Genomic DNA, 13,767 nt, shown 5'->3' with positions numbered 1-13,767 from the left:
AGTGCTATGGCATCTGCAAGACTCCCACTGACTTCCCACATGCAGCACAAAGTAGCATGCGCCACCCCCCTCCTCCTCTCCTTTAAAGCTTTACAACAGGGAATCGAGTTCAGCGACACTTAAAAAGAAAGTGGATTGAAAGGTAACAATAGCGCAAAACTGCAAACCATTGCAAAATGTATAGCATTGCGAAAACTGAAATACACACAAAAGATCACTAGCCTTTGGAGCATGAACCGAAAGAAAGGGGCAGGCTACTGACGCATACCTCCGAGAAATTGACTGATCTACAAAGGTGCATGAAAAGGGGAAGGAGGTCCAGCTCCTACCCTCTACCCAAGTGTAAGGGCAAGCGAGCCAATGGAAAGACAAGGACACTCGGGCTCACGACTCATACAACAGAAGCAAGTACAGTGGATTGCAAAATGAAATGGCAGACAACAAATGTCTAGTACAATGTGTACTGACAAGACAGAATTTGGAAGCAGTGCATGGGTTTGCAGAGTGATCTGGACTATTCGGGTGATGAGGATGGTGACTCGTGACAGGAGGGCTGCAGGGGGGACTTGGAGAGGTCTTACCCCGTACTACACCAAAAAAGAAAGCAGCTACATCGATGAAGTATGGGGTAGCAAGCAAGAAACAGGGCCTTCCAGGTTTTGGGAGTAGGACGAGGGCGAACAAAGGGAGATCCAGAGCAGGACATGGAGGGAAGGGGATGAGTGAAGTCAGAACTATTAGAAATGTGAAAGTGGCATCGTGGGTGTTGGCATCGTGGGTGTTTTGCAAAATAAAAGCAGTAACAAACGGTCTTGCAACAACACCTGTTACTCAATCAGGGAAAAGCTACTGATCAAGTGATTATTCATATTACCGGGCGACAGTACCATGTGTAACAATACCTTCAGTGCAGGACTATAACAGTGAACATCTGCATATCAGGCGCTGACACTTAATATTACCGAAGGGGGTGTGAAGTGAAAATAGCGCAGAGTCAATAAAGGGGGCAAACATAGTAAGGCTTTTTTGTGTTTTAAGGCACAAACTTTTTATAATGCAAGAATATTGGCATGAGTTTATTCAAGGAAAATGATCATTATTTGGATGCATCACCTAAAGAGCCAAGAACACCATGGGCCTCATTACGACCCAGGCGCTAATGGGTTAACGGCGCCGTAAAAGGCTGCGGCGCCGTTAACCTATTAGCGCCTAATTACGAGGTCCCTTTGCGGGACCCGACCTTAACGGCTGGTGTAGACCAGCCGTTAAAGTAGGGACCCGCAAAGGGACCTTGGTGCTAATTATGGTGCCGCAATTTGCGGCACCGTACTTAGCGCCTTCCCCATTCCCATTGAGCCCTATGGGGCAAAAATGGGAATGGGGAAGGGCCATGGAGGAAGGGGGAATTACCGCCCCGCCAACCTTGTAATGGGGTGGTAATTCCCCCTTTCTCCATGGCGCAGTCGGTAACTTACCGGCATGGACCATGGTGCTAGTAGCACCATGGTCTTCCGCCAGGGTCGTAATGAGGCCCCATAACCCTATTTAGTTTTTAGAAAACTAAAAGCATGGATTTGTCAGCACTTCATGAGATTTAGAATAAAAGGACCGACATATCAGTTAACTGGGTTAAGAGGTGCTCAATTCATTAACAGGCACTTCTTGGGGGCAATCAATGAAAGTTGTGGCTTTTTTTATGTTTGGCTGTTCAGTAACGTTTATACTTAGACTTTATTATATTTTGAGTTAATTTGTCTTTCTGGCAAGAACGGTTGAGTACTCGGGCAGAATTGTGTGTGCTTTTCAAAACTGTAAAATCAAATAATTTCTGAAGACTTGGGAGGCATGAGCCTTCAACCACAACCAGGACTGTAGGCCAGCTCTAGGCAGACAGCATTGAATAGGCTGCTGGTCACGCGACCAGACCATGCCACTCAGTTGCCCTGCCCACAACCTATATATGGAAAATATATCGGTACAAAACAAAACCAGAAACAAAATATATATAAGATAACTGGTGACTTACAGAGATAACATTAACCTAAGTGGAGAAGTGCTTCAAACTAAAGAGTACTAATCAAAATTAGATCATTGAGCATCACTGGGAGCAGTGGGGGGGTCAGGTAGGGAGGATGGGGCGCTCGCTCTAAAGTTACGTTTAAGCTGAGCTTTGAGAAGATGCAGTTTGGCTGGCTTTCATGGTTCTAGGCAGCAGGCTCCAATGGAGCGGGGAGCGCTGGGAGAAAGAGCAGAAGCGAGAGAAGGCACCGGGACGGTGAGGTTGTGTGCAGAGGAGGATCGGAGGAAAAGAGATGAGGAGTAAACAGAGATACAATCAGACAGGTACTGACAAGCAAGATAATTGATAGCTTTGAAGGCTAGGAGAAGGAACTTGAAAAGAGAATGATTGTGTATGGAGAGCCAACCAGCATGATGTTGGTAGGTAGAATTGGGGGGAGGATCTGGGTAGATTGTAGAGAGTGGGGGTAGTAAGATGAGAACTTTCTCTAGAGGGAGGAAGGAAGGAGTAGCGAGTAGGCTTGAGCAGTAGTCCAGTTTGCTGAGCACAAGACTGGGGATTAGAGTCTTGAATTAGGAGAGAATTAATTTTCCAAATGTTGAGGAGAATACAAGCAGCAGAGGCAGTTATAGTGAATTGTTGTAGTTGTAGGTCGGTATGAAAGAGGACCTCAAGATTGCGAGCCTTGGGTGAGGGAGCAAGAAGGTTAGGCGGGGGCGGGAAGGAGGGTATGACGTCCTTTCATCGCTGGATGTTTTTTTACAGGGTTTTGTGTCACAAATTTTTTTCCGCAAAAATAAACATCAAATTATTTAGGGGGGTTATTAAATTATATATATGGGGTGTGGGTGTTTGGGTATTAATACAAAATAAAGAAAATGCAGGGGTTGGGGGGACCCGCCCCAAAAATAATTTTACAAAAATTTGATGGGTTTTTTCATTAAAAAATATTGCGGTAAAAATCCCCACGAAAAAACATCGTGCGATGAAATTACATGGAACCGGAAGCATATAGGAGAAGGTAGGGTAGGAAGGACGACTTCAGTTTTTGAACAGTTCATCATGAGGCAGTGCACAGCCATCCAGCGACGCATTCAGAGACAGTTTGTATTCTGTTCCGATAGCTGGAGTGATCAGCCAAATGTTGTTAGTGAAAGCCAATGGGTGACTTAAGTATTCCTAGGGCATAGGTATAGAGTGTGAAGAGCATACATCCAAGGACTGATCCTTGGAGGACGCCAACAGAGATAAGGGTGGGGGCTCAGAGGTTTGCGAGTTCCAAGGAGGCGATCCACGCAAAAGCAAAGTTGCAAAACCAAAGGTCCTGAAGAATGGAGAGGAGTGGTCAACAGTGACAAAAGTGGCAGAAAGGTTCAAATTGTTGAGTATACAAGAGAGTTTGGAGTGGTGAGCATTAAGGACAATGTTGTAGACATGAATGAGTGCAGTCTCGGTTGAGTGTTTATTGCAGAAGGCAGATATAAGTGGCTCTCCAATGCCATTATCCTAGGGTAATTAGTGATTTGGTCGAGGACATGAATTATGGGGCGGAGAGAAACTGGGTGATAGTTTGCTGGGACATTTGGGTCAGCAGAGGGTTTCTTCAATATAGGTACAATTTGAAGGAGGCAGGAGTCCAAAAGAGAGGTTAAAGAGTTCAGCGTTAGAAGGACAACTGACTATTTGGGGTGCAAAAGGGTTGATAGGAGCGCAAGATGGGTTGGCACTGAGAAGGATGGGTGCTAACTCAATAGGAGAGGTAGGAGGAAGTAGTCAAGCATAGAAGAGGAAGGGGAGAGGTGGGTGGACAGAGAAGGGGTTGAGAGGACGAGGAGGGCTGTGAGAGTGTAATGAATTTTAGATATTTTAGAGGAAAGGTAGTGAGCACAGTAATGCGCAGAGAGGGAAGAGGTGACGGATACTGTTTTGGGAGGTGTGAGCAAAGATTGGAGAGTAGATGAAAGTTTGCGGGGGTGATTACGAAGGGGGGAAATTCGGTTTGTGAAGTAGGCTAATTTGGCAGTCCAGCACAGAGGTTGTGGCAGCAAGGGAATCTTTGTAGGCTAGAAGTAGGGAAAGTGTCCGTAATTTGCACCAGTGTCGTACGACACCATGCATTTTTGTTTCGAGGATCTGATTTCCTAGAGGAGATCCAAGGCGTCTGACTGACAGGAAAGCAGGATAGTGTTGGTAAAATGGAGTCATAACTGCAACAGAAAGTCAGAGAAAGCATGGTCAATGGAAGAGGAATTAATTGGTGAAAGAGACAGGAGAGAGAACATAGTATGTGCTTTAACAGTACACAATTAAGTAACTAGAAACTTGTAGTGTATTTGCATTAGAAGCGCTATAGTGAATCTAGACAGTGAAGCAACAAAATGTATAGTGTATTTGTCCACCAAGGCTTAGACTGTGCTCCAACAATCAAGGAAGAGCACTTAAAATCTTACCTGCGCATCCTCTGTAGAAGGATTTAGGGTGTTCTGCAGGTTTCTTTCACCATCCTGCGATGCAGAGCCCAGAGCAGAGTTGCTGTACAGTCCTTCATTTGTCATTCCACTCAGAGGGAAAGGGTGACTACTAATGGCCTTAGCTCTTAGTTCAAAGCTTCTATCTAAGGTGTTTACACTGTCCTGTTCTGTGCAATCACCCCAGGTGATATGCCCCTCATTGGCAGGCTGCAATGTCACTTCAGGGGCCTGTTCATAGGTGCCATCATCACTGGAGCTTTTCTCCTCTACCTCCAAATCCCTTCTTTCTCCTGGAGCAGAAATGATCACTGATGGGCCAAGAGATCCATTGAAGAGCGGATTGTTATAAAAATGGCACTCCTCCTCAATGTCGGAGAATTCCTCTTCTTCATCCTTCGGACTCCACAGCATGTCCTCCAGGTCCTCATCACTGCTATCGGGTGTAAAATGACCATCCTCACCTTCACTGCTCACCAAACTTGTGGCATCCTCAAGTGTTGATGGCAACGTTGTCTGTTGTGGATGCAATGACAAGCTCTCCAACTCCTCGGTTACGTGGGGCTGCTTGTCTAGCTCATCCTGGAGATCGAGAACACACAGCTGGGCTTGGCGTATACTGGCAAGGAACATTTCCTGGGCAGTCAGCTGCTGCCCTTTACGCACATCATTTGAAGCAGTCAGAGGCCCTGTGACGGCAAGGCCTTGCTCAGCTCCCTTCAGTCGGAAAGGTTCAGATCCTAGCTTCTCCGATTTGGATGTTGTTAATACGTCAGTGAAGCCTGGCCCCAAAACAACAGCAGAACTCCCTTTAGAATACTGATCATCACTGTCCAACTCCCCTAACAAAGGTGTACCTGTACTTTGGTGCCCTCTGCACTTGGAGGACTCCGGATTAAACGGGAGCGCCAGACTCGGGAGGGAAACAGAGACTTCTGTACCCAGCGACCCATCCAAATGGCTGTTCCCAGAGTGGGAGGCAGAGCCAGGTATTATTAATTGGTTTGTGTGCATGGTGGCATGGCAGTCTTCGTCAGGTGCCCCTGTGTCCTCCATACCCTATGATGCCACTGCCCAAAGAGATTTGAAGGAAGAATCATCTATTATGGGAACGGTACAGTCATAGAGTGAAGGTGGTTGAACAGAGTGCTGCTGCACGGAATATGGATGAAGGAAGGTCAGAAGGAATGTCCATTGCTTCAAACGCGTCCCTGCAGGGAGATGGAGATGAAAATAAAATGTTAATAGCTAATCAATTAAAGACCCCTTTAAAAACATTGCTACAATATTCTAGAATAACGTTTCCACTGGTATGCAAACCTAGCAACATCTGCATTGCCTGCGGCATGCAGAGGGGCTGTTATGACAGGATTTGGTTAAGTGATAGGTTAGCTCCAAAGCAGAGTCTCCAAAATATTAAATAGTTTTAGAATAAAAGGTACAATATGCAGGGATCACTTAAGGCAGAGTTTAGCACCAGTCCTTCAAGACAGTCCCCGCCTAAATGAGCACAGATTTGATCAATTTGGCGAGTTTGTCCACTGTAACGAGCTTTTTGTTCTTCAATGCCCTCCAAAGGTGAGGGGAAAAAACGCCATGGGACATGTGGCTGTAACTTCAGTGACAACATACTCCTCGATTGAGAGGTCACTGTATAGTAGGTGGAGGCTCAGGAAAAGGAGGACTGATTATTAGATAGGAGTCAAAGCTTAGGAGTGAAAGGTCACAATGCGAGACTGGATGCAAAGTCCAGGAGAAAAAAATCAAGATGACACTGGCGCACGAGTTAATGGCCATGATATAAACATGGAGCAGAGAGTCAGTATTGAAAATACGTTTGTGACACAGGAGAAGGGGATGACTCAGGAGTATCTTTTGGATGCGTTGTCATGGAAACACAAGAGTAAAGCTGTGGACCATGTGGCGCTCCTCCTTTGCCAGGAAACTTCATAGTTCTACTCGCTTATCAAAACATCTTCAACTTCCTTTGCAACAACACGAAGCATGTGCAATGTGTAGGTGTCGTTTAAGGATGTGGTAATGTATCAATTAACTTGTTAATTTTCTTCAAAAGCAAAACAGCAATCCCACCATCTTTCTGTCAATGATACCCTCGCTTTCTACACTGCAATTTTTAAAATCTACTTTTACTTATAAATGTTAACATTTGACGAGAGAAGTAAAAGGTATACACTGGCCTTCTTCACTGAACCACTGAATTTAAGGTCACCTCGCTTTGGGTTATTGTTCAAGAGTTTTGTACACGTTCCCACTCAGGGCATTTCAGTTGGACACAATTTTGTTTAGGGCATGGGATAAGGAGTAGCCCTGCGATTTGCATAGATCTGTGGGGCTGAAATAAAATAGGATTTCACAACATACTGGTAAACCATGTACGCAAACATAAGGCAGAATGCAACCTGAAGGATGGGAGTCGTAAGCACCCTTATTTCTGCTTTAGAAGCCACAAGCTGAAAGTCACTGCTCTTAAAAGATAGGAGCTGGCAGCCATGCAGGAGGAGTTCTCTTTGCATTGCCTCAAAACACACGTCGCAACACCCAAAGCTTTAACAAGCATGATGCTTCAGAACACTGAAATAATCAAGCAACCCTTCCTTCCACGGCAGAGCTTGAAAAATTCACCACACGTGTGTGCCTGTAAAGAAGACTGTAGCAGATCAATGATGGCACACAACACTACCATTTTCCTGCCCAAGCAGTAGAGACTGGCCACACAGCACGAGCAAGGGGGAAAAAGGACCGAAAAAGGCAGGGTAGGGGTAAGCAACCAACACCTTCGAGAATATGTACTCATTTTACTTACTCAAAACCCTTGCAACTCACTTTTTACCCCCCTTCTAGTGGAGACAGAGTCAAGAGGTAAAGCCAGGGAGTCTGCTCAAAAGTCGAAACTCCAGGAGCGGGGTGACAAAGGCATCAAGTATAATACTTCGTAAGGTTTATAGTCATAATGTCGAAAAAAAAATGTCGAAAACAATAATGTCGACATCCTATACATATAATGTAAAGCGTCATTTTTTAGAAAAAAAAATGTCGACAAAAAAATGTCAATTAGAACTATCAACACCTCACCCAACACCCCCCTGCCACCCCCCCCCCCACCACCCTCTCACCCCTCATACTCAACACATAGTAATTATATATTTATTTATTCAATAATTAAATGAATAAAAAGAGTATCATTTACTATGGGGGGGGGTCCCCCCAACCCCCTCTCACCCAACACCCCCCTGCAACCCCCCCACCACCCTCTCACCCCTCATTCTCAACACATAGTAATTATATATTTATTTATTTAATAATTAAATGAATAAAAAGAGTATCATTTACTATGGGGGTGTCCCCCAACCCCCCTCACCCAACACCCCCTGCCACCCCCAAACCCCCCCATCACCCTCTCACCCCTCATTCTCAACACATTTTAGTTATATATTTATTTATCTATTTATACAATAAATAGAAAATTTCGAAAAAATATCGAAAAAATGTCGACATTATTGTTTGTCAACATTATTTTTTTCGACATTTATTTTTCGAAATTTTGACTGTCGACATTTTTACTGTCGACATTATGACTGCCCACCACTTCGTAATGCATTGGTCCCCATCGACGTCTCACATAAATGCAAATAAGATGTGTCACTCATCCAGATTCTACCCTCATTCCCAATCCCCGTGTCCTTTCCTCAAGGAAGTCTCCTACCTTAAGTGGTGTTCCACCTCCATAGACACCATGCTGCAACTGTCGTCACTAACTGTATATATTCCAGCATGCTATGCACCTCAGTGTGAGTGGCGCCATTATAACCCATATGCAGCTGCCATCCTCCCAGATGGAGGCTTTCACGGCAGAGGGTAGCAATGCTGAGTGGGTATTGCTGTCTGGGAGAGTGCTACCCTATCAGGCATTTAAGAGGACACGGTTTTTGTGGCATACGGGGTAAAGTGTTCGGTCACTCCTAGCTCTAAAGTATGAATGTAAACGGACACATATCAGAAGGTTCAGAGGGAGCCGTCCATGGGCCCAAAGGGTTAGAGGAAGCCTGTGTCAGGTTTTATATGCAGCTGTCATTTGCATGGTCTCTTGTCACTATTATAATAGTAAAGAATATTGCACGGGCGCCCTGCTAGGATAAAAATGGACTGGAAGAGCACCTAGCAGCAATCGTCTCAAAGGAAGGACTGCCTTACTCGTGGGTGGGCTAGGACCCCAAAACGGGCCCTGGAATTCTATGGCACAACAAGGAGGCTCATATTATGCCAAACAATCTTTACTACTGACCAAATAACAGCAAAGAATGTTTTTTGGTATAACAATAACTTTTCTTTTAATACAGAAAAAACACAGAAACTCATAAGCACATTAGTGCAGGAAATCAGTCCAAGATGGGGCTAAGCACCTGCCAATGAACCAATCAGGATGAACCCACCCCCATAAATGTCCTTTGCTCTAATCACAGATCCTCTTTCTTTGCTGATGACGCAACAAGATAAGTCCTATTTGTTACACGCTAGTCCTTACTTTCTGTGAGGGTTTTTTTGATACGTTGCATCTGCGTGTAAATTGTATCTTTGATTGACTTTGAGATAGCGTTCGCCTGTTCGAAAGTTGGGAGCTTTCAATTGTCTGTGCGACTGCTCGGTGTGAGGTGTTAGCCTTGCCTCAGTCACGGCCAGAGTCAGCCCCTTCTTCTGTCCTCCCCCCCCTCCCTTCCTCCTCCTGCTTCATTGGCATTTTCTGTTCGCCTGCTCGGCGAATTTTCAATGGGCTGCAGCACTACATGCGCACCCTTTCCCCGCCTTGTTTTCGCACCTGCTCGGCGCCGTGTCACAGTACACAGGAGCGCTCACCTTGTGGAGGAGCAGCTCGAGTGCGTTACCGCTCAGTCACAGAGGTGATTGATAACATTACGTTCGCCTGCTCGGCGTTCAATACAAGTGACTGCCTCAGGCAGCAATTGTTTTTTCTACATTACTTCGCGTTGCTCACGCGAGTTTGTTAGGTTTGTGTTTGTATTATTTTGGGTATTGCCTGCTTGGTTCCGGGTTCAACCTAGACTAATTTTATTATATATGTAATTTTTTTCCACAGTACTCAAGTGGAATTTACAGGTCTGCTTGGCCTTCTGATTTGTCAGTGACAGTTGGGATTTGTTTATATTCCCATTGCTCAGCCATGCAGTCAACTAAAGGGGAAGAGGGGGTCCCTTTGGTGGATGGCAGCACCCAGGTTAGGGCTGCTTCAAAGAAAAGTGATAGACCTAATGAGGATTCGGGAGTAAAGGGATAGGGGGAGGCTTCCCTGGTTCCACCCACTTCTGTCTCCAAGGCTATAAGGAATTCCATGGATTCAGTCCTACTGAATTTAAATTCAACTTTGGCCTCGCATTTGATAGGTTAATTAATAAAATTGCCGACTTCCATCCCAATCCTGTTCAGGGTCCTCCTGCAGCACCCAAAAAATGCACAGCAAAATCTAAGCATTTGGAAGGGCAACTAAGCCCGGTCCAGAGTTCTCCCTCTTCCCCTGACTCCCCGGGTAGATCCTTGAAGCGTAGGTTCGGGGAGGGTATTGCTCAGTCTTCAGCCCCAATTAGGGTAACCTCTACTGCTCCATCATCCTCTTACACTTAGTAGTCGGATTCCCCGCCTAAGAGGCATAAAAGGAAGGTTTCATCTGTGGGGATATCCCAGGCAGCTGAGGAGCAGTTGTTGGACGACAGTGGGGTTCCATGTTCCATTTTTCTACCGCTCTCTCATACAACACCCTAGATCAGCGGAATGGCGCCCTTCCGAGGCGGTTTCCGCGTTCCTCCATCATTGGTTCAGGAGGCCTCTTCCGAGCGAAGACAGGAATAAGTTAAGATCAGAATGTCTCCGGCCTGTTATTCCTGACAAGGTGGCTATGACCCCAGTAATTGATCAGTCTATGGTGGCTTTCTTGTCCCAGAGGGGAAAGGACCCAAAAAAGGGGGTTGACTGGGCAATCCGGGGTTGTCAAGACAAGCTGTTGGACATGTTAGGGCCCTTGACCCAGATTTTCGAGTTGGCAGAGGAGGCCACCATTAACGAATCAAAGATCGATGACCAGGCGCTCAGGGGCTGGGTGCAGCGTTCCTTTTGCCTGCTCGGCAATGCAAATGCCAGTATATACAGAGAGGCGCAAAGCTCTCCTTAGGCGCATAGACCCCAAGTTACAAGATATGGCGGAAGGAGAGGCTGGCCCCAAGGCACAGGGAAATCTTTTTAGGGATAAATTCATTAAGGATCTCTCGGCTTATGTCCATACCTTTACCGCACTAGACAAGGCCCAGACAAACGTTAGGAAGGTGTTAGCGCCTAGAATTTTTGTCACGGCCGGACGCCACACAGCAATACGCCTCTTGGGGGGCTCATCAATATTCCTCTGCTCTTCTAGGACTGTACTGGCCTGCATGGTACTTTGGAGATTTCCCAGTGGGCCTCTGCACCCTGGGCCTCTTTTGTATTTTATTTTAACATTCTCTCATAGGAAAAGGTTTGGGCTTGCTCAAAATGTGTAATATGGGGCCACATTTGAAAATGATTTCCAGGGCCTCTTTTGGTTCCCAGTCCACCCCTGTGCCCTTCTACCCTCAAAAAGGAATTCAATGGAGAGGTCGAAATGGCAGAGGTGCAAGTACAGTGAGATCCGCTCCAGGTATTGTCTCGTCTCATAAATGTTTCTTCCCACAAGGTTTGGGGGGCAGGTTGGTTCGATTTCTTCATCAGTGGAAGGGGCTCACCTCGGATCCTTGGGTGTTACAGACGGTTCGGGGGTTTCAGATAGAATTCTACTCCCCTCCATGTCAGCTCTCTCCGCCTCCTCCTCTTGTGTTCGACCAAGAGAAGCAGAAGCTGGTGGACGTAGAGATTCAAGATCTCATCTTCAAGGGTGCGGTGGTCCCGGCCACCTTCAGGACTTCCCAGTTCCTCAGCACAATTTTCCCAGTTCCAAAACCCGAAGAGGGGTTTCGCCCTGTGATAAATCTCAGAGCCCTCAACTAGTTTGTAGTTTATCATCATTTCAAAATGGAGGGCATTCATCTTCCGAGGGATACCCTTCTCCCAGGGGATTGGATGGTCACGTTGGACCTCAAGGATGCATATCTGGTGGTTCTGGTATTCCCTCCCACATCAGGAGTTTCTCCAGTTCTCATGGGGGGGGGGTGTCACCTTTGGCAGTTTGCCTCTCTCCCGTTCGGCCTGTCATCAGCCCCATGGTGTTTCACCAAGCTAATGAAGCCGGTGATGGCTTTCCTCAGGTCGAAGGGGGTCAGGAGTATAATTTATCTAGACGACATGCTTCTCCTGGCTCAGGATGTCTGGGTTCTGCAGGGTCACTTGGATCGAACGATCTCTCTTTTGCAGGACATAGGGTTTGTACTAAATGCCAAGAAGTCCATATTTTGTCCTACTCAATGTATCCAATTTCTGGGCTTCAGTATAGATTCAAAGCGTTGCATCCTTCTTCTCCAGACTCTCCAAATTCGGAAAGAGATTTGCTTCATCCTAAGGAAGGGGTTAGTGTCCCTCTGTCAGTTAGCGAGGGTTGTGGGAATTTTGTCCTCTTCCATTCAGGCTATATTTCCGGCACCTCTTCATTACAGAGCACTTCAACGCCTCAAGGGAAGGCATCTGCGCAAATGTCTGTCATATTGTCAAAGGGTGATGCTGGATCAAGAAGCCCGGTTGGAGCTTCTTTGGTGGCTCAAGCATATGGATGCCTGGAATGGCAGAGAGATCTTTGGACCGTCCCCAGATGTGGTTCTCGAGTCAGATGCCAAGGGAGCCGGTTGGGGGGCCAGGATAGGTCAGACTTCCACTGGGGGGGAAATGGTCGGATCAAGAGAAATTACTTCACATAAATTGTCTGGAGTTGCTGGCAGGTTCCTTTGCGGTCAAGATCCTTCGCAAGGACCACAGGAATTGCTGTGTCCTCCTTCCGATGGACAATATTTCATCAGTACAGTATATCAATCACCTGAGGGGACCCGCACGAAGGCCTTAGCGGACTTAGCAAGGGAGTTTTGGCATTATAGCCTGGACAGGAACATTCTGTTACAAGTAGAGTATCTGCCAGGAGCCAGCAATATAGTGGCGGATTGGAATTTCTGTTACCTTCAGGACAAGAGCGACTGGATGTTGAACAAGGAGGTTTTTGCCTTGATTCAGTCTCTTTGGGGTCCCATTCACATAGACCTCTTTGCCTCCCGTCTCAACTGCCAGGTTCCTCGGTTTTACAGTTGGAGACCGGACCCCCTAGCACTGGCGACCGATGAGTTTCTCCAGGACTGGTCGGGCCTTCTGCCCTATGCTTTTCCTCCATTTACCATGATAGCCAGGGCTCTGGTGCAACTGTGCAGGCAGTTCGATACCATGGTAATAGTGACCCCATTCTGGACCTCAGGTTTGGTTTCCCGCTCTCCTGGAGTTGGCAGCAGATTTTCCTCGTCTTCTCCCTCTCCACCCCCGGCTCCTCACGGACCCGGTGGGTCTTTCTCACAACCTGTTTCCCTTATCTTATGGCCTGGAAGATTTCAGCTCTTCCTGGTGCTTCAGAGGCCTTTCGCAGGACTCTATTAACGTCATCAGAGACTCTTGGGCATCTTCCACCAAGGCGGGTTACTCCTCAGCATGGGGTTGCTGGGTTAGCTGGTGGATGGCTAGGCACCTCAATCCCAAATTTGCTCCTCCGGTACACATAGTGAATTTTTTTGTGGAATTGTTCAAGAGGGCAAGGCCTATAAAACTATTAACGGGTTCAGGTCAGCGATATCGGCCGGTCATGTTCTGGTTAAAGGGGAACCAGTTGGGAAGCATTTTCTGGTAAGGAAGACACTTAAGTCCATCAGAGTTAAAGTTCCTCCTAAAGCCAGATATTCCGTTCTGTGGGATGTTAATAAAGTGCTGAATTTATTTATTGCTTGGCCTCATAATCAGGAACTATCTCTTCAACAACTTTTTTCAAAGCTAGCTATGCTTCTATGTCTTGTCTCCATTAAGAGAGAGTGTCTGATATCAGAGCTCTTGATGTGGACAATAAGGTCTTCTCTCCTCAGGGAGTGACTTTCTTTGTGACCAAGAGAACTAAATGTATGATTTCATCCGTTTCTTATCCTGCATTTCCTGAGAATAATAAATTATGTGTGGTACAGTGTTTGAAGTGTTTTGAAGCTAAAACAGAAGGGCTTTGCCCACCAGGTACTTCTCAGTTGCTCATTTCCTACCGTAAACCCT

At 46.3% G+C, this 13,767-nt stretch overlaps 1 protein-coding gene across 4 annotated transcripts in view; it reads right to left on the bottom strand.

The window, feature by feature from the left end:
- Window positions 1-13,767, bottom strand: part of LOC138492065 (PH and SEC7 domain-containing protein 1-like) — a 1,158,039-nt gene that overhangs the window by 1,001,085 nt on the left and 143,187 nt on the right. For all 4 annotated transcript variants that reach the window (XM_069619020.1, XM_069619022.1, XM_069619019.1 and 1 more), the window contains one exon: window positions 4,471-5,699. In XM_069619020.1, the coding sequence (XP_069475121.1) occupies window positions 4,471-5,544 (1,074 nt within the window). In that variant the 5' untranslated portion in view covers window positions 5,545-5,699. The remainder of the gene's footprint in view (window positions 1-4,470; window positions 5,700-13,767) is intronic.

Source organism: Ambystoma mexicanum, chromosome 10, assembly GCF_040938575.1.
Source record: "Ambystoma mexicanum isolate Mex_15411 chromosome 10, UKY_AmexF1_1, whole genome shotgun sequence".
Classification (NCBI taxonomy): Eukaryota; Metazoa; Chordata; class Amphibia; order Caudata; family Ambystomatidae; genus Ambystoma; species Ambystoma mexicanum.
Note: the sequence above shows the minus strand (reverse complement) of the source record. Positions and strands in the feature narration are given on the sequence as shown.